This window comes from Orycteropus afer, unplaced genomic scaffold (assembly GCF_000298275.1).
Source record: "Orycteropus afer afer isolate SDZICR_OR568_19922 unplaced genomic scaffold, OryAfe1.0 scaffold00065, whole genome shotgun sequence".
Lineage (NCBI taxonomy): Eukaryota > Metazoa > Chordata > Mammalia > Tubulidentata > Orycteropodidae > Orycteropus > Orycteropus afer.
The window spans coordinates 7,869,132-7,895,581 of NW_006921652.1; the positions used below are offsets into that span (position 1 = coordinate 7,869,132).

At 36.9% G+C, this 26,450-nt stretch overlaps 1 protein-coding gene across 1 annotated transcript in view; it reads right to left on the bottom strand.

Moving 5' to 3' along the window:
- Positions 1 to 14,532: 14,532 nt before the first annotated feature.
- GFPT1 (glutamine--fructose-6-phosphate transaminase 1) overlaps positions 14,533 to 26,450 on the bottom strand; it is an 87,210-nt gene continuing 75,292 nt past the window's right edge. The window contains exons 16-21 of the mRNA XM_007940086.2: positions 25,774 to 25,931; positions 17,402 to 17,516; positions 17,045 to 17,172; positions 16,366 to 16,533; positions 15,216 to 15,377; positions 14,533 to 14,577 (exon numbers count right to left, since the gene is read on the bottom strand). Of these exons, the coding sequence (XP_007938277.2) occupies positions 14,533 to 14,577; positions 15,216 to 15,377; positions 16,366 to 16,533; positions 17,045 to 17,172; positions 17,402 to 17,516; positions 25,774 to 25,931 (776 nt within the window). The remainder of the gene's footprint in view (positions 14,578 to 15,215; positions 15,378 to 16,365; positions 16,534 to 17,044; positions 17,173 to 17,401; positions 17,517 to 25,773; positions 25,932 to 26,450) is intronic.

The window sequence follows — 26,450 nt, forward strand, 5'->3', positions numbered from 1 at the left end:
TCGGCTCCTGAAAGTCTTCCACATACCTGAGCCTTGCATCCTCCCTAGATAATATTTCCCTAAGTAAACTTTGAAGCCGGGGGGTTTCTATACGTCCCCCAACATCTTAGGTCACTGCCCTAAATCCCTTAGTAACAACCAATCATCTGTACCCTCTCGCCCTGGTGCTGCTCCACCCCATATTTTTCCATAAATTTGTGAAAGTACCGGGGTACGGGGTCTTTTGCTCAAGCCACTGATTTAGTAAGAGCAAGAACCCTAACTTAAGTTAGCTAATAAACTCTCCTATTGCTTTTGCATTGTCATGTGTTAGCATATTTCTCTCACCGAGCAACTCCTTCATAACCTGAGCACAAGAAGACTTGGAACCCACGAGCCTGCCACCCTCCCAGCCTCCACTACCACCATGTGAGCTACTTCCTTCGGAGGGTGTGAGTTCGGTGAGACTTTACCATAAAATAGGAGGGAGATTACTGAGGGAAAGAGGAGGAGAAGTTGATGTCAGAGATGATGGAGTTTGGAAAAGTTGGACATCTGGGATCTCTTTAATCTCCACCTCATAGGGACCAGCCTTTTGCTGATCCTTCTAGAAGAGATTATTCAAGCAATCTATGTGTGTGTTTCTGTGTGTATCACTGGTTTTGCTTCTCTAGAGAACCCATCCTAAGACAGAGACATAGGACTGGCAGTCAAAGAGAAAACACAAAATAAAATGACAGACCAAAAACAAGCATCCAAAAGATTAAAGTAATTCAGAGAATGTTCTGTCACCACTCTAGGTATCAGAAACAAAAGGATAACTAGAACTATTATGTCTAGAAATTAAGAAACTAAGAAACATTTCTAAGTAACCCATGAGTCAAAGAACTCATAATAGAAATTTGAAAATATTTTAGACTAAACAATCAAAATTACACATTACAAGCTAAAGCAACTCTCAGAGTGAAATTTACAGTCTAAAAATGGCCAAGTTTAGTTATCCCAGGAAGGCAAAGTAATCCATCTCATTATAACAGATTAAAGGAGAAAAATAATATGATCATCTCAATAAATGCAGAAAAAGCATTTGACAAAACTCAGCAGCCACTATTTAAAGAACTTTTAGCAAACTAGGAAAACAACTTCTTTAACTTGATAAAGGGTATCTACAAAAACCTACAGCAAATTTCACACTAAATGGTGAAATGATTAAAGCATTCTCTCTGAGATCAGGAACAAAACAAGGAAGTTTGCCATTATCACTTCTATTCAAATTGTACTGAATGCCCTAGATAGCAAAGTAAGGCAATTAAAACAAAAAAAGTGTGACAATTAGAGTGGAAGAAACAAATTTGTTATTATTCACAAATAATCTGATTGTATACATAGAGAAATCCACTAGAATTAGTGAGTTTAGCAAAGTTACAGCAAACAAAAATCAATATACAAATTTGTTTTATCTCCTATACCAGAAACAAGGAGAAAATGTAACTTTTTTTTTAAAAAAAAGGCACTATGTTGTAATAGCAATAAGAAATATGTAACAATGAATCTAACAAGAGATGTGCAAGCCCTTTGTGTTAGTTTCCTACAGCTGCTGTAACAAATTACCCCAAACCTAGTGGCTTAAAACAACAGGAATTTCTTTCACCATTCTGAAGGCCAGAAGTCTGATATTACTGAGCTAAAATCAAGGTGTCATCAGGGTCACTCTCTGTAAACTCTGGTTGTTGTTGTTGTTATGTGCCATCAAGTCGGATCCGACTCATAGTGACCTCTCCCTGGGTTTCCGAGGCAGTAACACTACGGAAGTAGATTGCCCCATCTTCCTTCCAAGCAGTGGCTGGTGAGTTTGAACCACCAGCCTTCTGATTAGCAGTCAAATGACTTAGGCACTACTCTACCAGAGCTCCCGTAAACTCTAAAAGAACCCATTCCTTGCTTCTTCCAGCTTCTGGTGAGTGCCAGCATTCTTTGGCTTGTGGCTGCATCACTTCAATCTCTGTCTCCATGGTCACATTTTATCACCTCTTCTTCTGTGTCAAACTTGCCTTTGTCTCTTTCTTTTAAGGATGTATGTAATTGCATTTAGGGCCCACAGACATAATCCAGGATAATCTCATCTCAAGAATCTTAATTTAATCACATCTGCAAAGACCCTTTGTCCATATAAGGTAATATTTACATACTCTAGTGACTTAAATACAACATTTTTGGGGGCCACTATTCAGTTTACTATACCCTCTATGGATTAATATTATTGAAATTCAGAGTCATTAATGAATATTTAATTTAAATAAACAGAGAGATATCTTCTTATACCATGGACATAAACTATAAACTGGAAGACTCAATACTGTAAAGTTGTTAATCTCCTCATATTCACCTATAAAATTATTCAGTGCTAATAAGAAATTCAGCAGTATTGTGTGCTATGTAACTTGACAAGTTGTTTCTAAAATTTCTATGAAAATGCAAGAGAAAGAACGACTAAGACATTCATGAAGAACAACAGTAAGGGGATACCAGATATCAAGACTTTTTATAACCAAAGTATTGAAGGACACCAGGCTCAATTGGCACAACATTAATACATAAAAATCTTGTTCCACAACCTACTTTGGTGAATATAGACTGGGGTCTTAAAAGCTTTCAAGTGGCCATGTAAGATACAGCTAAGGGTCTCCTCTCATCTGAACCAAAGAGTGAAGAAAACCAAGGGCATTTGGAAACAATCAACCCTAGGATATGATGGACCTCAAGACTGGAAGAACTAGATGGTGCCCCACTACCAATGTCAACCACTCGGAAAGGGATCAAAACTGCAGATCTTGGACAGAGTGGGAGGAAAAATGTAGAACAAAATTCAAAAACACAGTAACGACCAGAATTACTGGTCGGATGGAGTCTGGTGGGACCCCTAAGACTATGGCCCTGAGATACACTTCGGGCCTGGGCTAAGACTTACTCCCAAGGGTTGAATCTCAGTCCAAGAGTTGTAAGATTTACAAGCAGAACACCCAAACCAGGGCAAAGCACCCATCTACTGTACACAGATACATCCCTTGGAGCAATAGGCCATGGGGCACCAGAGGAGCAGCATTCACATGGAGGAAAAGGTGGACAGACAGGAGTGCATAAGTAAGAGGGGCACAGGATATGTTTCTTGCTTTTTACTGCCTTATCTTAAAGAGTAGTCATAGGCAATCCAGGATGACTAAAATCCCAACAGAAAGCCTTTTTGACTTGAAGATTCAGAAAACAAAGCTTGGGGCTATAACAGCACAGAAATCAAGGAAAAGTGTAGGAAAAGAGCTAGAGGAGACTCTCAAACTCTTGTGTCCCCAAGGCTCTGGTTGACTCTGAATCTCAGTGGACAAAAGCAAACCACAAGCAGCCCAAAGTAAAGATAAAAGAACCAAATTGAGACTTGAGCTGCAATCCAGAACAGTTAACAGTTTGAGCTCAATGAACTTAATTGCCTGCAAAAGAAAAATATCAACACTCATTGGAAAGGTATGCAGAATGCAGTCTTCACAACATAGTATTTACAATGTTCCAAGATATAATCCAAAATTACTCAGGTACTCAGCACATGAACAACAAGGACTATGTGGCCTAATCTCAAGATAAAAGAAAATTATCTTTTGACTAATTCTGAGATGACCCAGGCATTGGAATTATTAACAAGGATGGATTTTGAAGCAGTTGTGGCAATTATGCTCAGTGAAGTAAAGAAATACATGCTTATGATGAAAGAAAAGACTGGAAAAAAAAAAAAAAAACTCAGGAGAAAAACTGAAAGAATAAAAATAATCAAATGAAAACTCCAGAATTGAAATACATAATATCTGAAATTCAAAAGTTACTGGATATGCTTAGCAGCAGAATGGATAGGACAGAAAAAGTAAATCTGAAGATAAATCAATAAAAATTTTCTATGGAAAACAAAAATTTAATATTAACAGAAGCTGTATTAATGAAAAAGAATTAAAAGTTCTTAAGTCCTCACATTTATGGACAACTGATTTTTACAAGGGTGCCAAGACCATTCAATTGGAAAAGGGCAGAATTTTCTTTTAGCTTATTATGGGTTTTTTTTAGCTCCTCAAATAAAACATTATTATTACTGTTTTTAGACAGTAAATGCTTGTGTAGATTTACCCTCATTTACAATTTTCTTTGCTCACATTCATTTTCTTGCTTCTCTTCTTTCTGCGATCATTTTCCATCATGTTAGAGTTTATCTTTGGAAGATCCTTTACAAGTCCCAGTGTTTGTTCTTCACATAGTCCATTTTTTCCATTCTTGAATGACAGTTTTACAAGTTATTTTCTCAGCCTTTAAAATTCTTCCATTGTCTTCTGGTTTCCATTGTTGCAGTTGGGAAATCAACTGTCAACTGTTGATTCTTAGATGACAGTCTTTTCTCTCTGGTTGCTTTTAGGATGCATTTTCTCTTTCCTTTTATGCGCTGCAGTTTCAAAGCAGTATGAATAAAATTTCTTTTAATCTGCCAAACTCACTGCCATCGAGTTAATTCTGACTCATAGTGACCACCTTCCTTCCCCAGAGCTGCTGGTTGGTTTGAACCACTGACCTTATGGTTAGCAGCCAAATGTCCTATCCACTATGCCACCAGAGTATAGGGGACTATATTGTGTTGTTGTTATGTGCCATCGAGTCGGCCCCGACTCATAGCGACCCCTCCTTGGGTTTCTGAGGCAGTATCACTACAGAAGTAGGATTGCCCAACCTTTCTTCCAAGGAGTGGCTGGTGGGTTTGAACCGCCAGCTTTCTGGTTAGCAGGCAAGTGCCTTAGGCACTATGCTACCAGTGCTCCTGGGGAATATATTAGGCCCCCTAAATTCTAGGCTTTGCCTTTAATTTGATCTAGAAAATTATCTGAAAATTCAAGAAACCTTGGCTTTTAACTTGTCACTAATTTCTGCTGTTACAGCAATCTGGGTAGGCGCTCTGGTAGCATAATGCCTAAGGCACTTGACTGTGAACCAGAAGGCTGGCAGTTCAAATCCACCAGCCACTCCTTGGAAGGAAGGTTGGACAATCTACTTCTGTAGTGATAACCACCTCAGAAACCCAAGGAGGGGTCCTGAGCTGGGTCTGACTCGACACCACCTAACAACGTAACAGCAGCAATCTGGGTTATTTCGTCAGACATACATTTCATTTCATTAATTCTCTCTTCAGCAGCATCTGTTTATCCATCCTAATTTCAGTTGCTGTATTTCATTTTTAGTTATTTCTGCAATCTGCCTTGTTTTTTAATTCTATCTTATTCTTGGTCATACATTTGATTACTGCAATTGTTTCTGATAGTCCTGATTTTTGCAGTCTTTGCAAATTTGGCTAATTTGTCATTTCTTCTTTCACTCATGGTGGCAGTTTTGTAATTTTGGATTCTGACCTTATATGCTTTGGAATTCTTGTGCAATCTCTTTGAGATTTTTGTTTAAAGTACTTTTCTCCAGAAAGGATTTGGGCTTGCTTCTGCCAGGTGCCTGGAGATACTATCTACTCACGATCACTCTAAAACAGATTATCAGCTTGAGGCTTCTCAGGACATACACACAGAGCAAACTCCTAAACAAAACTTGTATGGGGGCTAAGTGTAGTAAGGAATTCTCATGGGAGACTCTCAGCCAAAGCTGAGACATATATTGTTCCTTATCATAACACTCTCTAAAATGTCTTATTGCCCGGTTTACTCTTTTGCCAAGAAATGTTATGTCCCACTCTGTTCAGACTTCCCACCTTTCTCTAGCATGACTGTGTTCTGTCCCCCATATACATCGCATGAAAACAGAAAGCTCTAGCCATGAAATTAGCAGATGTCCCCGCCCCAGTACAGATACCAGCTTTGGTACTTCTAACTAGTGTTTTCTTTTGCTTCTGAGAATTACTGTATTTTTTGCACATAATATCCCTGGCAAACAGGCACACGGAATGTGCAGAGTACATAGAAAACTGTCAAGGGGGTTACATATTTTCTGTAAAACAAAAATTCTAACATGTTATTTGTGCAAAAATACAGTAATCATTTTTGATAACTCTCTTATGCAATGAAAGGTTTTTGTTTTCATTTTATCTGCATTGTATTCTGTCCTAAGAAGTTAGTTCTTCAAGTCATCCTAATCTACCACACTGCCAGAAACTTCTGCTGGTACTTTTTACATACATATAAGACCCCAGTTTATGTGCTGGAATCAAGGAGGTGGGAGTGTGGGGTCTCAACCTTGTTTAAAGGAAGAGTAGAAAGAAAAAGTAGCCTTAATCCAAGATCATATCATATGACTAGCAGAGGATGAGTGAAAACACAAGGATAAGCAGATGTAAACCCATCATATTGTAGTAATCAAATGTATGACCAAAGAATAAGATAAAATTTAAAAACAAGGCAGATTGCAGAAATAACTAAAAATGAAATATAACAACTAAAATTAGGATGGATAAACTGATGCTGGCTATGTTTTTGCAAGGAGCTCTGCTGGCATAGTGGTTAAAGCATCTGCTGGCAAACCAAAAGTGAACAGTTCAAATCTACCAGCTATTCCCCAGAAAAAGTTGAGCCAGTCTGCTTCTGTAAGATTTACAGCCTTGCAAACCCTATGGGGCAGTTCTACTCTGTCTTATAGGGTCACTATGAATCAGATTTGATTCAATGGCAGTGGGTTTGATTTTGGTTTTTTGTGTTTTTGCATACGGGGGGGCGTGGGGAGGAAATTCAGGGTGGATCTTCCTGGGTGGAAACCTGGGAACTCTGATAGCAAGAGCAGTGGAGTACAGAAGTATCCTTATACTCCTTCCCACTTCCCAAAATGATAGTTTTATGAATGAAATGGGCTTCTCCTTGTTACTTCAGGAAAGTAGTTGTTAATGATATATAAGACTACTATGTAATAAGAAACTGTATTGCTAATAAAGCACAATGACTGTTCATTTATTACTCATCATCTTTTTTGCCCTATTGGCACAAAAAAATGAAAAGGCTCTCAAAACGTAAACACTGAGATACATATGTGTGTGTGTGTGGTGTGCCGTCGAGTCGACCCCGACTCATAGCGACCCCTCCTTGGGTTTCCGAGGCAGTATCACTACGGAAGTAGGATTGCCCAACCTTCCTTCCGAGGAGTGGCTGGTGGGTTTGAACCGCCAGCCTTCTGGTTAGCAGTCAAGTGCTTTAGCCACTATGCTACCAGAGCTCCCGAGATACATATAGAGAGTTAAAAGTTATATACTTTCACCACACTTATTCAATCTGTATGCTGAGCAAATAATTCCAAGAAGCTGGCCTATATGAAGAATACAACCACAGGATTGGAGGAAGACTCATTAACAACCTCCCATATGCAGATGATACAACCTTGCTTGCTGAAAGTGAAGAAGACTTGAAGCATTGACTGATAAACATCAAAGACTACATACAGCCTTCAGTACGGACTACACCTCAACATAAAGAAAACAAAAATCCTCACAACTGGACCAATAAGCAACATCATGATAAATGGAGAAAAGACTAAAGTTGTTAAGGATTTCACTTTAGTTGGACCCACAATCAATGCCCATGGAAGCAAGAGAACAGAAATCAAATGATGTACTGCATTGAACAAATCTGCTGCAAAAGATCTCTTTAAAGTGTTGAAAAGCAAAGAAGTCACTTTGAGGACTAAGGTGCACCCGACCCAAGTCATGATATTTCCAATTGTTTCATATGCATGCAAAAGCTGCACAATGAAAAAGGAAGACCAAAGAATAATTACTGTCTTTGCATTATGGTGTTGGCAAAGAACATTAAATACACCATGAACTTCCAGAAGCATGAACAAATCTAAACACAGCCAGAATGCTTCTCAGAAGTGAGGACAGCGAGCCTCTGCCTCAGTTATTTTGTGCATATTTTCAGGGGACCAGTCCCGGGAGAAAGACATTATCTTTCTTGGTAAAGTAGAAGGTCCGCGAAAAAGAAGACAACCCTCACGGAGATGTGACAGTGGCTCCAACAATGGGTTCAAACAGCAACACCTGTGAGGGCAGAATAGGACTAGGCAGTGTTTCGTTCTGTTGTACAGAGGATCGCTGAGTTGGAACTACTCAACAACACCTAACAACAAAAATAATTAAACTATGTAAGGTGTTAACGGTTAACCTTAAATTCAATCTAAATAATATAGAAAAGGGGATTGTGATCGAACAAGAAAAACAATGAACATCACACAAAAATGGGTAACTTATAAAGCTTCTTATCCTTATCTTCAACAGGGATACGTGAAGTATGTCAGGCAGAATCATGATATTCTTGCTCTTCTTTGGAAATTTAAGTATGAGGACAAGGTTAAGTATGGATGCTGTGTATTCAAAAAAGTCAACCCTGTTGCACAATGTCTGATAAATAATCCAAACTATTTTATCCTTTGAAGCACTCCCTTCTACTGGATACTTGTCCATAAAGATCCAAGTAGACTTCACCACTGAGAGTCATTTGTATGCACTGTTTGGAAGGGAAAAGAAAGGCAGAAATCTGTATTCTCCATGGCAACTGCAAACAGGCTAATGGGCATCAGACAGTAAATATGAGACATGCCAACAGTTTCTGGGCATCTTTGAGATCACCCATCCTAGTGCTGCCAAGAGCTGAGATCACCAGCAGTAGCTTCCTTGCTACTGATTTCACAGTGGCCTCTGATCTGCATTTCCCTGGCCTTCTAATGGCTGAAGCCCAACTCCTCAGATTAAATCTTTTCAAATGATAAAGAAACGTCAATGGTGACTTCTGATTTCTTGACCAAACCCTGACATAGAAAGTAAAAAACTGAAAGAAAAAATGAGAAAAAATACTAGTAACAGTATAACTTATGTCATATGCATTTCATCACACAAATATTATGGTGGTCATTTCACTTAGGCACTGAGAAATACCTATGTTACTTAAAGCAGAGTCTGTTTGTCCACAGATACTTCTCACTTGATCAGTATACCTAGTGTACCCACTATACTGTAAAGCAAAAGGTTAAGAGAGTGGAATAAGCAAGACTTGGCTGTTAAATTTTGTGAACAGATTATTCACTTAAATAATGATCTAAATTTTGAGGCATCCCGTTTGGGCACAAGCCTAGCCATGGTTAAATCTTTAATTGAAAAATACTACTACTAAAAATCAGCCTTATCTTCTGATCAGGTGGTTATCAATAGTTCCAGAGTCGCCCTTACTTTGTTTCAGAATGTTAAGCCCAAAGGAGTTGAGAATCATTAGCTTATCAATCAATCTGTTGGGAAAGTCAACTTGTAGAGACCAATGTCTAGCAAGTCAGCTAGCTGATCTCTGTCCTGGGGAACTCCAGTAACTCTTCTTCATTCTTGTGTCCTCTGTCACAGGAAGAGCCAGAAGTGTGCAATTTGTATAAATCCATCCCCAACAGACATGAACTTAAAGCATCTAATTTACTAATGGTTTCAGTAAATTCAATTCTGCATTTAGAGGACAGCTTACTGTCCTATTTCACTTAAAGCACACGCGCGTACACACACACAAAGGCTACATGTATGAAGAAGTTTCAAAATTAATTTCTTTCAAACAAACAAAAATGCTTTAAACTTCAGTAACAACACATTGCTCAAGTTAATAACCAAGAACCTAAGACAGAAATTCTACAAAGATCTCCACATTTAATAGATCTCTACATAGCAGCAGTGAAAGTAAATAATAAAATCAATATTGAGTTTACATTTTATTCAAAAGATAAACATAAAATTAAGAAAGCAAGAGATAAAATTCAAAGCAAATATGCTTGAAATTTCAAAACAACTCTACATACAAAGTACAATAGGGAAAAAAACTAAAGCGCAAAAGCCCTTTCCCTGCCCCTCCCCTCATCAATCAAACTGAGTGGGCACATTAAAGTCTAACAGACAGAAACTAGAATTTAATGTAATTTCTCTTGCCTAGAAACTAAACCTTTATAGCTCATATATTTTCTATCCCATTAAGTGTATGATTTCAAGACAATGGATTACACTTTCTAATGAGTCCGTCTCACATTGAACTTGCTGTAGTAAAACATCAATGACTGATGGCTGGCCTTTCCTAATGAGGAAAACAATGTCACCTAAAAGGCAATGTTCACAGAAACAACTAGTGATACTGATACATCTGGACCTCTGCAGGATGGATGCTGTATGACAATTTAAATGAGCAGATTCAACTTTGGGGTCTCAAAAATTAAGAATATATTAAGTACCAAGGAGCTATATCCAATTCACAATATTGTTTCCATCATCTCCCCATTAGGTATAATGTATCCAGAATTCTCAAAGAGTATTTACTTCTATGCTATGGGAATTCCAGCAATTTTTCTTCCAAGACCTCGGTATATCTATCTCCATTCCAAAACATACAAAGCTGCACAACAGAGGGAAAAATTAACTCCTAAAGATCCCAGGTATACAATAGCCATTAAATTTTTAATATATCCATCTTTGAGTTTCATTTTATGCCCTATTTGATAGTTTAAGTTTTTGGATTGCAGGATACTTCTAAACCATTCTATAGACAGCAAAAATTAAAAGCATATAAAAATATGCCAATTACTTTCATGCTAATAAACACAAGCAGTTTTTAATTTTATACACACAGAGAAAGGCAGAGTGATATGGGAAGGAAATAACTATAATTCTATCCAAAGAGCATTTCTCAAATTCTACAAGCTCCATTTTTTATTCTATATTTTTAATTGTACATCTATACTTCTTATTCAAAATCTCTTGAAATATAAAAAGGTAAGTATGCCTGCATAGTAGCATATTTAAGAGAAAATACATAAATGAAGCTTGGAATTTGAATCAATGAGCCATGCTAATATGAAGTCCACAAATGTGCCTTTCCAACCTTGAAAATACTCCTATATACATAATAACTAAAAAGAAATATCATATATGGGAATACACACACAGACACACACATATACACTTCCTGGGTACAGGTCAGCTATAACTTGATAATGTTTCAGGGCACTATAACAAGATTAGTTTACAGCTCCAGGATGCTTGCTAAGCTAATAAACCTCTGACATCATCTTAAAAACAAACAAACAAACTACGAGAAAATTATAAATCTTGAAATGAATCAGAGAAACTGAAAGTTCACTTCTTTTTCTTATCCAAAAAAGTTTAAAATTTCCCCCAAATCCTACTCCAATGAAAAGTGGCCTCTTAACTTTTAGAGAAATTATTACTTGACCATTAGTAAGCATTCAGGAAATACTAATAGATGATTTGGAATAATTTAGAGAAAACTGTTCACTAGGAGTAAAGCCACAAAAATGTGACCTATGGAAAAAATGATCAGTGCTGGTACGGCAGCCTTAGGTCTCACTGCAGGGCAACCAGGAGAGTAGAGACCAGAGGCTGAGCTCCACTAACCCGGAGAGGCAAACAGCCCGTCTATTCATTCAAATCACCCTGGCATGACTCTGTCTCCGGCAAAACACACAAGACAGAGATTCTTGCTCAATGTTCCTAAAAAGAATCTTTGTTCTATAATTAATATATTACCAGATAACACAAAAACTTTAGATTTGAGACACATGTTGTCTTGCTACTCACCCACCTTAAATACCTTTCTTTTGCTACAAACAACATATCATTCCAAGTATTTTTAACAGATTTGAAAGGCTATCTACAGAGTGAGACACCAGAATATAGCTTTTGTTTAATCTGAGTCTTTCTAAAACAACTGAGAAGTTGGGATACAGTCATGTAGCTTTTGATAATATTTATGCAAACATACCTTTTTTTTTTTTTTAAAGCAAAAGTAAAGAATAAACTTTCAGCATCAGAAATGTTTACTAACAACTAAACTAAACATGGGCTACATTCTTAGCACAATACAATCTTTAACACAACTGTAAAAGTGTATACACCTCAAAAGTTAGAAATTGTTTCAAAATTCAACTCTCAGCAAGTTTTTGCTAATTTATTCACAGTTCAGGCTTAGAGTCACTGGATTTACAAGACATGAGGGAAAAATAAGCAATTGGCTCAGTAAACTAAACATTCATTTCAAAGAGAAAAATCAAAACAAAGCAAGGATGATTCTAAAATTTCTAGTTCACAAGAAGTATTATTTAAACAAATACCAAACGCTTTATTTAAGCAAAAACACATTCAGCCATAGAACATTTAAAAACCTAATAGAATCAATTCTATGTTCATTCTAAAAACTAGTATAGTAAGAAAAGTAATTTGAGAATTTAAGATGTTCTCATTGGCCATTATTTATGGTATATTCCATAAAATCATTGATATCGAGCTATTATAACATGGCATAACATCACAATTTTGCTAGTTAAGGGTGATTTTAATTTTAACCCTGGATATTACTGGTTTGAAACTAATGCTACCAATCTGGCTGGGTGTCACTATCACAAATCTGAAGACATAGGGAGATAGAGTGGAAAAGAAAAATGATTTGTGCTTAAAACTTTGAGAGATTCTAACAGTTAAACTAAGTAATCTGACATCTGTTTCCAGGGGTAAAACACTCTGTCTGGTATTCCTGGACACAAAATCTATTAAATATGTTGCTATCAGAAGACAGGTATCTTTCTTTACCATTTCCTTCAATTTCTTTGGCCTTCACAAATTCAATGTGAGTTATTAACTTTTTTAATAAATACTTTTAAATGACACATTGTGCTTTTTAGAAAAATCACTGAAGTTGTAGCATACAATAGTTATAATTAATTTAAGTCTTTTTCTTTTATTGCTATTTTTTTAAAAAAAAACCTCCTAAAAAGTCCTCTTAGATGCACTTTTCTCTGTTCTCATCACCACGCTGTCTGTCAGTCAGACTCTTACTGCCTTTAAACTAGATCGTGGCAACAGCCTCCTCAATGCTTTGCCTCTAGAGGCACCTTCCTCAATTATCCCCCACAAATCTGAGCTGCAAATCTGTTCATGCCAAAATCACTGCTCCAAGATGAACTTCACACTCAGACTCTGTGATCTAGACTCTCCCTTTTTCTCCTCAGGGCCTTCCAAATATAATTACAGACACAAACCATAAAAAAAATTGACAGATTTGGTAATACAAAAATTAGAAATATCTACAAAATAGGGGAGAAAAACTGTAATATATATGACACAGAATTAATATGTTAAATATGGAAAGACTGTCTAATAATCATTAAAGAAGATGACTGCCCCAAAGATGAAAATGGGCAAAGGAACACTAAGAAAAAAATTCACCACAGAAGAAAATGAAAGACTTGAAAGTTTCAAGAGAGAGAGAGAGGGAGGGAGGGAGACAGGAAAGAGGAAGGAAGAGAGGGGAAAGACAGAGGAAGGGAAGGGGTGAAACACAGAAAATACAAGAGAAAAATACGTAGGAAATAATAATAAATTTGATGCACTCTTTCACCAATATCAGTGTAAAGCTTATCATTTTTCTGAGTGTAGTCTACCAAACACAATTTACAGTTACATGATTGTTCAAGAGTTGAGATCTTCCAAACAACTGCAAACAGATCTTCCAAACTGACACTAAGGTACCAGTTTTATGCAACAAAACAGTGAAGGAAAGTAAAAAGTAACTGCAGGTAATTTGTCCTTGGGACAAAGTTGAAGAGGTATGGCATCAATGTATCAGTACCGATTTAATGAGACATTTGATAGCAGCTCTCTGTTGTGATTTTTAAAGAAAATAAAATATAAATATGTCATTCAGCAGTTACTTAAAAAATAAAAGACTACAGATACAAGGTGATAAAAATAACCACTTTAGGAGATGATAAATAAATGTATACATCCTATCTTCAAATTTAATCATATTGTCAGATGTCTTAAGCAGCTCAAATTTAAAGTTTGTGCTATAAATCTGTGCAAATACATTTTGTAAGGATTGGGGAAAAATCAATGTATTAATGTCATCTTTTGTTTCCAAAACTGTCTGGACCTACAGATTCTTATAGGCAAGAATTTTGAGAGATTAAGGTTAACCTAACTTAGATATAAATCCCACCAAGAAAAGTTTTTAGTTTCTCAGTTTGATAGTTTGATTTCAAAACAGAACAGAAACAGGTTTTAAAACCAATCACAGCATCTTCCCTTTATGTATAACCTGGAAAAACCTGAATTAAAAGTCCAGGTATTAGGACACATGGCCAGCGGCTTTGGATATTCAATCTTATGCACTACTCTTCCACTAGTCTGAATGGCTTGATAAAACAAATGCCAATGATTTTAAAAATACATAGTCCTCTCAGATTTAAGTGGAGGGCCCAGAAATTCAACAGAAAATGACAGTTAAAATCTCTTTCTAACAGATTCCAACAGAGATTCCATTATTCAAACTCCCCTACAGATTACTGGAAAAATATAAGAGGTAATTTTCACAAAAACCACTAATTGAGTGGAATAATTATAACTGATATATAAATATTTACTAAAAAAGGTTTAAAAGGGTGATATTTTAAATCAAGGTTTTAAATACAAAAAGTATCTTGTGTTGCTCAATCGTCCAAAGTTTCAGATGCTCTTTATTCTACAGTTACAGATTTGGCAAGATTCCGTGGGAAATCAACCTGAGGGGGGAAAAAAAAAGCAAGATTTGAGAGATTATACAGGTGGGGGGATTGTTAAAAGCAAAATGTTTTTGTTTATAAAAAAAGGAATAGTATGTTCATTAACCACCTTTATTACAAGCTAAAAAGAATAAGATTAGAAAATATAATCATAATGTATCTCAAAAAAGGTGAAATCAGTTAGGAAAAAGAATCCTAAAGGAGCTAGTTCTACACAGGAAGAGCTACCATGGCCCCCTATAATGGTGGTGACCTCTCTGGAAATGTGTAAGTGAAGAATATTGTCACAATGACTAACAGTTTTGCAATGTGCACTACAGTTCCAAACAACAAAGTATTGTTCTGCCTCAAAATGCCAATAGCTTCCCTGTTAAGAAACACTGGGTTATACCAAGAAAACAGGTGGGGACTCCTTAAGGAGAATCACAATCCTGGAGGCAACCTCCAAGGTTCCTTCCAGTTCTATGGGCAAGAAAATGTTATGATATAACCTAAAAATTGGACAACGGAAGTATGACGGGTGACATATTTATCTGATGAAACTCACATGCTACTGTTAAAAACTGAGGAAGAAAATTATCAGAAGGTACCCAAGGTAAACAGCTATCACAAGATTGCAGCAATGGTGGACTACTTACATCATAGCCTCTCAGCACAGCAAGGTGGAAAGCCAACAACTGTAAGGGGATCACACTGAGAATGCCCTGCAAGCAGTCCACTGAGTGAGGCACCTTGATCGTTCGTTTTGTGTTCTTAATGGTCTCAGTATCTTCCTTATCACAAATCACCACGGGCCGCCCCTGGGAAAGAAAATCCAATCACACATACACAGACACACATCAGTGGCAACCAAAGGTAGAGCTGTAGCACATAGATGTGCAAATTTTGTACTACACAAACCACATCTGGCCTCACTGACACAGACTTACTTACACCTGTAATCCTATATAGTCAGTCTGATAATCTTAGAGTTGAGGAAATGAAGGCTTTAGTGGAATTCAGGAATTTATTTAAATTCACACACTGAGCCTGGTAAGAAATTCCAGGCTCAGTACTTGAATTCAGGCTGGCCTGCCTGCCTGCCTGCCAAGTTCATGTCTGTAATCAGTCAGTATCTTATGCCTTCCTAATAAAATCTTGTCCTTAGGGAGTAATATTTTTTGGGATTTATAAATAAAGTTAATTGATCCAAAGAAATCTCAGTTAAGCAGGGTCTCTGTAATATTAACATAAAGTCTAAGTATAAAGTTTTTCCTGAAATAGTCATTTACATTATCAGGAGGGACTAGGTTCCAAAGAATAGTATCATGCTTGGTAAAGTAGAAAGTCAGTAAAAAAGGGAAGGCTCTATGAGATGGACTGACACAGTGGCTGCAACAATGGGCTCAAATAGCAATGACTGTGAGGATGGCGCAGGACTGGGCCAGTTTTGTTGTTATAAATAGGGTCAGTGTGACTCAGAACTGACTCAATGGCACCTAATAACAATAGCAATTAAAAGGAAGCAGCAACGATAATTGAAAAAGGACATGATTCGAAGGCCATAACCAAGTTTTTTTTGCTCTTGGTTCTGCCTATTATGAAATTTATAAGCAGGAACACTTCAAAACTGAGTGCATCATAGACTCCTCGCACATAAACTTCAAAGGCTATATTCCAAAGCAAACAACTTTATGAGTGTGAACATGCCACCTAACTGGCACTGGTCTATCACTTTAAACTTCATAAAATTTAAATAAGCTTTAGGGACCCCCAACCACACTGCCCTCACAGCAGCCCCTAATGTACCTGCCGAGCAACCACCTGCTGAAGAGCATTCTGACACTTGGCGTAGGTGTGGTCTCTCATGATGATCATGATGACAGGCATAAGCTTATCCACCAAGGCTAGAGGGCCATGTTTCAGCTCACCAGCGAGGATGCCTTCTGAGTGCATGTAGGTAATTTCTTTGATTTTCTAACAGGAAAGGACCAGATTAGTCTTCAGTCTGTTTTACAAAAACCGCATCTAATGTCTTCAGTCATTGTCTATCCAAAATATTAAAGGACCACTGATCTGTAAATATAGCTAACAGCTTAAGAAGTAATTATAATACCAGTAAGTTTAATAAGTTTTAAAACTCCACAAGAACTTTTGAAGAGTTTATTGTGAACTCACGCATATTTCTTTTTAACTGTCCTCCTACTTATGTCTGACTTCAATTTCACATCTAGAGAACTTAAACTATGTTTTATTCCTTTTTTGAATAAATGAAACCCAAGTTATGTGCATGTTATCACACTAAAGAGTACTCTTCTTGATTTTCAATTAAGTACTCTCTGACAGCACCGTCTCAAGGTAAACAAAACCAGAACACATAAAAACAAAGGCACTTATAAAAGTTATACTTATTTCATTCATTAAATCTAAAAGTATTACTATGTTCCACGCCTATCAACAGAAATCAGCTATAAGTGAGAAAACTTACTAGCGCCCCTTCAAGACAAGTAGCATAATGATAACCACGTCCCATTATCAGAACCGACTTCTGATGATAAAGCTCTGTTGCAAGTTTCTGAATTTCATCATCCATGCTTAGTACTTCCTTAATCAAATCTGTAAAGTAATATTGGCAAAAGCTATGAAAAAAAGGACAATAAACTGAAGATGTAATAATAATATATTGATAGCAACACATGATATAGAAGTATGGGAATTTTTAATACCTAGGAACTTTTTTTATTGACTAAATAGCTACAAGTCATCCCTTCAAAGGATAGGAAGAGAATTTCATGTTACCCACTCCCTTAGACAGTAAAAGTGCCATGTGTGACTATCTTCGTACCAGGCAGCCGTTTCAACCCAAGCATGATCTCTTTGCGTCTTTCTTGCATGGAGATCCTGTCATCACACATCATAAGGGCGAACATCACAAGGGATACAAACTGGCTGGTGTAAGCCTAAGCACCAAAAAAAGTATGAGAGTGAGTTGCATTTGCATCTTAAAAACCTGGAATGTTTAAAATTTGAAAAAAGATGAAATTAAAAAGCTTTCCACTGGCTTTGTAGTATACATGACTTGCCTTTTTAAAACGTTCAACAAATTGCCTTAATCTTTATTTACCATTTATAACATGAAAATACCTTATAATACATTGGATGCTTATGAAATCCTTAATACCCACCCTGAGAAAGGAAGGAGGATAAGCTATAAGAAGGTGCAAACCAAACCAAACCTACTGCAATTGAGTCGATTCTGACACACAGCAACCCCCACTGGGTTTCCAAGGCAATAAATCTTTATGCAAGTACACTGTCCAGTCTTCCTTCTGCAGAGTGGCTAGTGGATTTGAACTGCCAACCTTCTGGTTTGCAGTCAAATGCCTTAGCCACTGTGCCACAAGAGCTCCAAAAGGAAGGTGAGTAGAGAGTAAATCTGCATATGCCTAAGCAAATGAAGTTTTCAATGTAAGTCAAAAAACCAGTGGCTTGAAGGACTCTCTTAGAGGTATTTGTTGGATTTTTTAAAATGGCTCAATTTGCCCAATTGCCCATTCCTCAATTCCTTTTTCCTTTAACTTTGTTTTAAAAATAAAAGTTTACTTTGTTGCTGTTATGTGCCATGGAGTTGGATCTGACTCACAGCAACCCCCCATTGGGTTTCTGAGATGGCATCACTGCGGAAGTAGATTGCCCAACCTCCCTTCCGAGGAGTGGCTGGTGGGTTTGAACTGCCAAGCCTTCTGGTTAGCAGTCAAGTGCCTTAGGCACTACACTACCAGAGCTCCTAAAGTTTACTTTGTTGTTGTTTTTGTTGTTATGTGCCATCAAGTTGGACCCGACTCATAGCGACCCCTCCTTGGGTTTCCGAGGCAGTATCACTATGGAAATAGATTGCCCCAAATTCCTTCTGAGGAGTGACAACAAAGTTTACTTCAGGAAAGTAAAAAGAAGTAAGAATGATCCCCAATTAATTAGTTTGGCTGTTAAGTGGAAGGTCAGTGGTTCAAACCCAACAGTTGCTGTTGGGGGGTGGGGGTGGACTGGTGATCTCGTCTCCTAAAGTTTACAGTCTAGGAAATGCTACGAGGCAGTTCTGCTCTGTCAGAGTGAAAGCATACAACAGCAATTAACAGGATTAATTATATTAATAATATGCTATTAGTAACATTTTTGAATACTCACTTCTGGTCTTTATGATGTTTGTAAAATTTATTTACAAAATTACTGTTCATAAAATTAATTTACAATTAATTGACTAGCAGGTACTATTTTACAATTTGCTTTTACCCTTAATTAACATTAATTATTATAAGTATTTTCCCAAGACAGCTCTTTCTCTCTTCTTTAATGGTTTGTTATAACCTTGAGCAATTTTCTTCATCTTTTTAGGCTTCAGAGGCCCCATTTGTTAAAGGTAACTGATACCGGCAAGATTACCCTGAGAATTAAATGAGACAAACATAAAGCGTCAGCACAATACCTAACACACAGGTTCCATAATTTTACTGATGAGAGTTTCAATTAAATGACATTTACTTTCCTAGGCTATTTGAAGCCTTTTTAATCATACTGCCAATTGCTTTTCTCAAAGACTATTTTCATTCATAATCTCTGAAATATTAAGAATTTTTTCAATAAAATTTTACCATTTTGACTGCTGGAAAATGTACCCTTGCTACTACTTTAACTTACATATTCAGTAAAATTATTTTCATGTTTATTGGTCAGTTATATTTTTCCTTTTGAAAATTTAACTTCATTGTTCACCTGTTTTTCAACTTGAGTTTTTCTGTTTGTTTTTTTAATTTGGTTTTAAGAAAGTCTTTATTTTTATGTTTCCAATATTTTTTCCCAGTTTGGGTTTATCTTTTATACTGGTATTTACTGACTAGAAGTTTTGTTTTTTAATTTCTGTGTAGTACACAATCCTTTTACATTTTAATATCAGTTAAAATAAAAAATAAGGTATTCTTATATTTCTTAATCATTATTTTTTATTTTTAAATTTTTTCATCCATTTGAAATTAATTTTAGTGTAAAATGTTAATGGTTTCTTGTTTCTTAACTAAACAGCCAATTCCCACCATCTTCTCCCACCCTTTCTCTATTGGTCTGTAATATCTGTTGCAACCTATGTTCTCTGAAGCACTAGAGTTCTGTTGTAGCACTACTGATGATGTTCTATTGATCTGTCATCTCTTCACACATCTGTCATCCTGAAGTACACCATGTGTATCAATTTGTGCCAGTAATTTAAAAGTCAACAGTGCTATACAGCTTCCATCTTAACAAATATTTACAGAACATCTTACAATATCTTACTAAACTTATTTCTAGGTATTTTTTTTAATCGCTATTGGAAATAGCATCCCCCCACACCCACATCTTTTCTACATAGATATTGTTGGTTCATAGAGACTTTTTTGCATATAGCTCCTTACTTCTTATTCATTCTAGGAAAGCTTTTGGTTGACCTGACAGTTATGTTTGTGTGTCAACTTGGCTGGGCCTGGTTGAGTGGCTGGGCAGCTGGATATAGTATTCCCCATGATGAGACTGGTAATCAACTCCATGGTGGAATCTACTGTGAGCAGCTGAGTAGCTGCCTTAGGGATGTGGACTGCTTCCTGTATATAAGGAGAAGCCTTGGGGAATGGTCTCCAGCTTATGGCATGCTTGGACTGTGCATGTAGCTGTGTCGTTGTTCTGCAGCCTACCATACTCTGCTGACCTTGGGACTTATAATGGACTTGAATTAATGGCCTGCCCATGTGGTTTGGTAGTTATCGGGACTATGCTATTTTATCTGTCAACCTTGGGCTTGTTAGCCTCAGCAGCCAGTAGCTGTCTGAGTGAAGAGATGCCTCTAGCTTCAGTGGGCTGGGAGCAAGAGGCAGAGCTGAAGCCCAAGGTTGAGGGACTTCCACCCAGTCCCTAGAGGCCTGGCACTTTGAACTCAGACATAAAGCCTCTAAACTTTAAGAGAATAAACTCCTGTTTGATAAGGGCATCCCATTTGTGGTATATCCTTGTCAAAGCAGCACTTGGTAACCTGAACAGCTGATACTAAGCTTTATACACAGTCATATCAACTACAAATAAGGAGACTCTTTGTTGTTTCCTTTCCCATTGTTATAAGTTATTTTTTCTTATTAAACTGGATAGAACTTTTAGAAAAGGGGTATTTTTTCCTATTACACTGGATAGAACTTCTAGAAAAGGGATAGCAAATACATTTTATATGGAGTCAATCCTAAGCCCCTGGTACTCACAGTGAAACACTACGTTAAGAAAAATTCTAAGGCCGCCTTTCTTGCTTCTGCATCACAGTAATACAAACTAAATCCTAGAAAGGTTTCAGAAGAGCAGCTGAGGCCCACTGAGATAAAGATCCCGGAGCTTTGTGCTTTTCAGTTCATTTATTTGTTTTCTCTATTATTCATCTCCTTCTGCTTTATTGCGCTTTCTTTTACTAAATTTTTTAATTAAATAATCAATTCATTCTCTTTTTAAAGGTAAAAAAAAAACATTTAAAGCAAAAAATTTATCTCTAATGATCATTTTGGCCAAGTTCTCTAAATTTTACTCATACTGTTCACTGTATTTTTTTCATGGTAGTTTTGGTATTTTTTTAAGCAAAGAGTTATTTAGAGAAATGTTTTTATACTTTGGGCATTTGAGGCTTTTTATTTACATTTTTATTATTAAATCACACTAAGATTACTGTTGTACCAATTTTTTTAACTTTTAATTCTTTTGCTGTTGAGAATATACATAGCAAAACAAACATCAACCCAACAGTTTCTACATGTACTATTTAGTGATGTTGATTAGATTCTTCAAGTTACACAACCATTCTCACCTTTTCTGAGTTGTTCCTCCATCATTAACAGAACAATTTTTAAAAATAATATTATATTGTGTTTTTGGTGAAGCTTTACACAGCAGTTTATGTTTCTATTCAACAATCTGTACACAAATTGTTCAGTGACATTAGTTACATTCTTCACAATAAGTGAACATTCTCAGTATTTCCATCCTGGTTGTTCCATTTCTATTAATAGTATCTCCCTGTCCCCTTATATTCTCATCTTTGTTTTAAAAGTAATTGTTGACTGGTGGATTTCACATAAATGATTTTTTAAAGGAACATGTTATGTACAATTTTAACTTTAGGAAACTTACTTTGTCTGGGTGTCCTATTATCTGCTATTGTTACTCTTCTTTGGATGAGGGATCACTTTATTTGTGAATATTTTCCTCTTATAATATGGAATCTAATAAGATTCCCTGTAAAATACAATCACAGTCTGATAATGCTCCTTACTGTCCCGATACTTAAATGAGATTCCCTATTTCTTCTTGCTGGACTCCTCACCCCCACACCCTTAAGCAGTTGCTTGTATGGTGCTCTACCAGCTACCTGTCCTTATAGTCCTATTATGTTTCCACCTGTCTACTGAAATTTTTTCTCACGGCAATGAAGTAGATTTGGCATCCCTTGCCTCCAATTCAATGAGCACACCCGTATTCTAAGTTTCAATCTCTCCCAGTCTACTTTTCCCTACTGCAGTTAATTAATTGCAAAATATACTATCAGGGAAGAGGGAGAGACCCAATACCTTGGACCTCTGGGATACCTAAATTGTTTCCAACACAAATCGATCAGAATTCCAGTTCCCAGATTGGGCAATCTAATGTACTTCTATAGAGATGCCACCTCAGAAACCCAAGGAAGGGAAGCTATGAGTCAAAATCGACTTGATAGCATTGAGTTTGGTTTTTGGTTCTAGTATGTAACTAAAAATATTATTCTCCAGATCAGTGTTTCTTTATTTGGACTTAAAATATCTCAAAACTGGTTTTTAAGTACAAATGTTAAACAGAGCAACTTTACCATGTGAATCTTTCCATTTCATTGTGACTACAAATTAATTTACAATTTCATATTTTCATTTCATCAATACATAACAGAAAACCAATTATGAGAAAAATAAGCTACACCTCACATTTACAATCTCTTGAGGTTTAAAAGAATTTACCAGGAAAATGTTGCCTGTGAACTTTTCAACTTGGTTTTTTCTTTTTATTCAGTCAAAAATAAAGTTACATTGGTTTATATTTAAAAATCAACAAAAGTCAGCACTGTGGTGAAATTCTAAACACCTGCAATAACATACAAAAATTATTGAAGTTGCATATTTGTATCCATCAATTCCTACAAAAATACCAAATTGTCTATGGTCTGATATTGTCAGGAAGTCAGGAATACTCTTCTAACCCTGATAGTTTTTAAGGCAAAGTTGGGAATTTGTAATCAAGATGATACAATCCTGCTAGCTCCACCACTTTGCCCAAGGACCAAGATCAATAATCAACATCTTTTACCCACTAACATAAAAATTTAGACCTCAGACCTACAGAAATGGTCCATAACCAAACTTTTAAATAACTCCAAGCCCTAAATATCTAGGGCAAGTGAAGACAACATTACTGTGGTGGTTATGTTTGTGTGTCAGCTTGGCTGGGCCTGGTTGAGTGGCTGGGCAGCTGGTGGTAGTTATTCCCCATGATGAGAATGGCAATCAACTCCATGGTGACATCTACCACAGGCAGCTGAGTAGCTGCCTTTGGGATGTGGTCTGCTTCCTGGATATAAGGAGAAGCCTTGGGAATGGTCTCTAGCATATGGCACACTTGGACCCTGCATGTCCCCGTGTCATTGTTCAGCAGCCTACTATGCTCTGCCGACCTTGGGACTTACCGTGGACTAAAGTTAATGGCCTGCCGTGTGGTTTGGTAACATCGGGACTGTGCCTTTTTACTTGTCAACATTGGGGCTTCTCAGCCTCAGCAGCCAGCAGCTGTCTGAGTGAAGAAATGCCTCTAGCTTCAGTGGGCCAGGAGCAGGAGGCAGAGCTGGACCCCAAAGTTGCGGGGCTTTCACCCAGCCCCTACAACCTGGCACTTTGAACTTGGACTTAAAGCCTCCAAATTGTAAGAATAAACTCTGGTTTGTTAAGGCCATCCCATTTGTGGTATATTCTTGTCAGAGTGGCATGTAGGTAACCAGAACAATTACTTTAAAATATAAGAAAGATAAAAGAACACTAAATGTCCACACTTTTAAAAACTCTCAAGAGAGCCATTTGTTTTTAAGAAATTAAAAGTAAATGCTATATAGAAAGGTAGAACAATGTGGAACAAAACTCAAAACCATTTAAAAAAAAAAAAGGGGAGGACCAGGTTTGCTGGTCTGATAGAGCCTGATGGAATCCCTAAGACTATGGCCCCTAGCTGCCCTTCAAGTCTGCAACTGAACCCACTCCTATGGCTTCCAGCCAAACAAAAGTCAGACATATGAACTGAACATTTACATTAGGTAGATATACTCCTTGGAGAAAACAATCATGGGAGAATAGAAGGGCTGTGAATGCACAGACACACAGCTCAGGGGGCAGGAGTGCATGGAGGGAAGGACACAGGGAAGAGGTAACTATGCGGAGGAAGTGGGAGGGGAACGGTTGCATGGTGGTAAACTGCAGTCAATGTCATGAGACAAAGTGTATGTGAGCTGCTATATGGAAAGTGAATTTGCTCTGTAAACTTTCCCCCAAATCACACACACACAAAAAAGAAGTATGCACTATAAAAGATGCTTATTTTTTTATACTTGAAATTGAGATAGTAAGCCACTAGTGAAAACGAATAGTGTATATCATTTTGCATAGTGATAACCTATACTTATTAAATGATTATTTACTGCACAGTTACTATGAGCTAGAGATTATGTAACAAACTTAGAACACAAAGACATGGTATTCTCCTCAAGGAATATGCAGTGAATTTATGTGCTGTATCAGGAGCATGAAAAAGTGGTGGGAGAATACAAAAACAGATACGATTAATTTAACTTCAAGCTTGAAAGAATGTATTGTACAACAGGAATCTTGTGAGCTAGGTTGTAAAATTACAAAGAATTATGACTTTGGATAGCGAATTTTTAAAAATAGGCTGCACATATTATAGATAAAATGTACTTGTCGATAATGCCACAAAAATGAAAATTCTCCATTATGTATTGATTTCGTCTCCCTCAAAGAGTGCTACCCAAATCAGAACTTACAGTTGAAGCACACAAGGCAGCCTTACCCCATATAATGAATGCTTTTCAGGAAGTGAAAAAAGTGGTGTGTGTCTGGTCAAGTATGTGTGATTAGTTACAGATAAAAATTAAAGTTCTCATGAGGGAAGAAAAAGAATTAGAAATTGGCAGCTCACAAGTTTAAGGTTTTAGATAAAGTAAGTCAATAGTATCCTTTCAGTAGTATGATCCCATATGGCACATATACCATGTTAAAACCCTTGTTTCATGATGAGTTATGAATAAAGGGGCCCAAGGATTCTAATCCTCCTATTAAGACTGTCTGTCAGCACATTGTTCCAAAAATCTGAAATTTGCTGCTAAGGCAGCTGGTTATTTATTCAGCCAGAGGATGGGAATCTAAGCATAAACATCTTACATGTATTAATAACCACATTCAGGTTTCAGCTCTCTGTAAATTATAGTGTTAGCAATATCAAATAGGCAGGAATCAACCTCAGAGTTTTTACATTAAGAATCACAAATATTCCACACAAAAAAATTCTCCATGAGATTTTTTTTTTTAATAAGAAAATTCAAATATGGTTATATACATGTTGACATCATCATCCACGCACCTTTAATTAAAAGCAATTTGCCAACACCCAAACATCTTATGAGAAAATTAGCAAGAAATATTTGACTTAAGCAGAAAAATAGACAATAAGAAACTTAAAATTTAGAACTAAAAGGTGTGAACACCTCTTACAAAGGTATTATGTACCTTCTGACATAATTTTTAGAAACCATAAATATGTAAATAAAAGTATGACAAAATTATTAGAATTAAACTGGATGTTTCTCATTTGTTCCTTGTCTAATTTTCAACTGAACAAAAGAAGGGGATATTATACTTACCATGCATCTCACTTCATCTGGAAGGAGGAATGTAAGTGATAACTGGGCACAGCCATCAGACACCTTTTCAAAGTGGCCTCATGTTATACACATGTCTCTTTTAAATGCTAAGTTCCAGGGCTAGGGGTAACAAATGAACCTAAGATACAGACTTATCTATTTCATAATCACTATGATTAAATAATCATATGAGAATTAAGTCAAGAATTTACCTTTGTACTGGCCACACCAATCTCGGGGCCTGCGTTAATGTGAACTCCACAATCCGTCTCCCTTGATATGGAGCTGCCAACTGTATTTGTGATCCCCACAGTTAAAGCTCCTCTCTCCTTACAGTATCTAAGACCCATCAGAGTATCTGCGGTCTCACCTGTGTAAAATAATAAGGCAAATCACTGAATGGAACGGTTTCAACATATGCTGCTTCTTAGATGTAAAAACAAACCAGAAACCAGTTACAAGTTCAACAGTACCACTTCTTTAAAACAAAATATAAGGTTCCCGCAAGATGGCGGACAAGGCAGAAGGACTGCACAGACCCTCTTCAACAAAGAAAAGGGAAACCAATTAACAAAGACACAGAAGATAATCTTGGACCCCTGAACCTTGAAGGGAAGGATACAGAAGTAGACTAAACCCCAACAAGCAGAAGAATTTGCGTGAAAATACCAAAAAAGGAGACATACGGAGCTGCAGTCTGGCAGCGACCTGAGCGATCCTGACAGCACAGACAGCTTGGATATTCCTGAGTGATAGTAGGACCAAAGAATTAACCTAAAAATCACCCTGATAGCCAGGGACTACACGGACTGTGCACGGTGGCTGGGGAACAAACAGAGAAGGTGAAGAGAAAGGTGGGCTGAGCTGTGGACTTTTGCTGGTCCGGAGA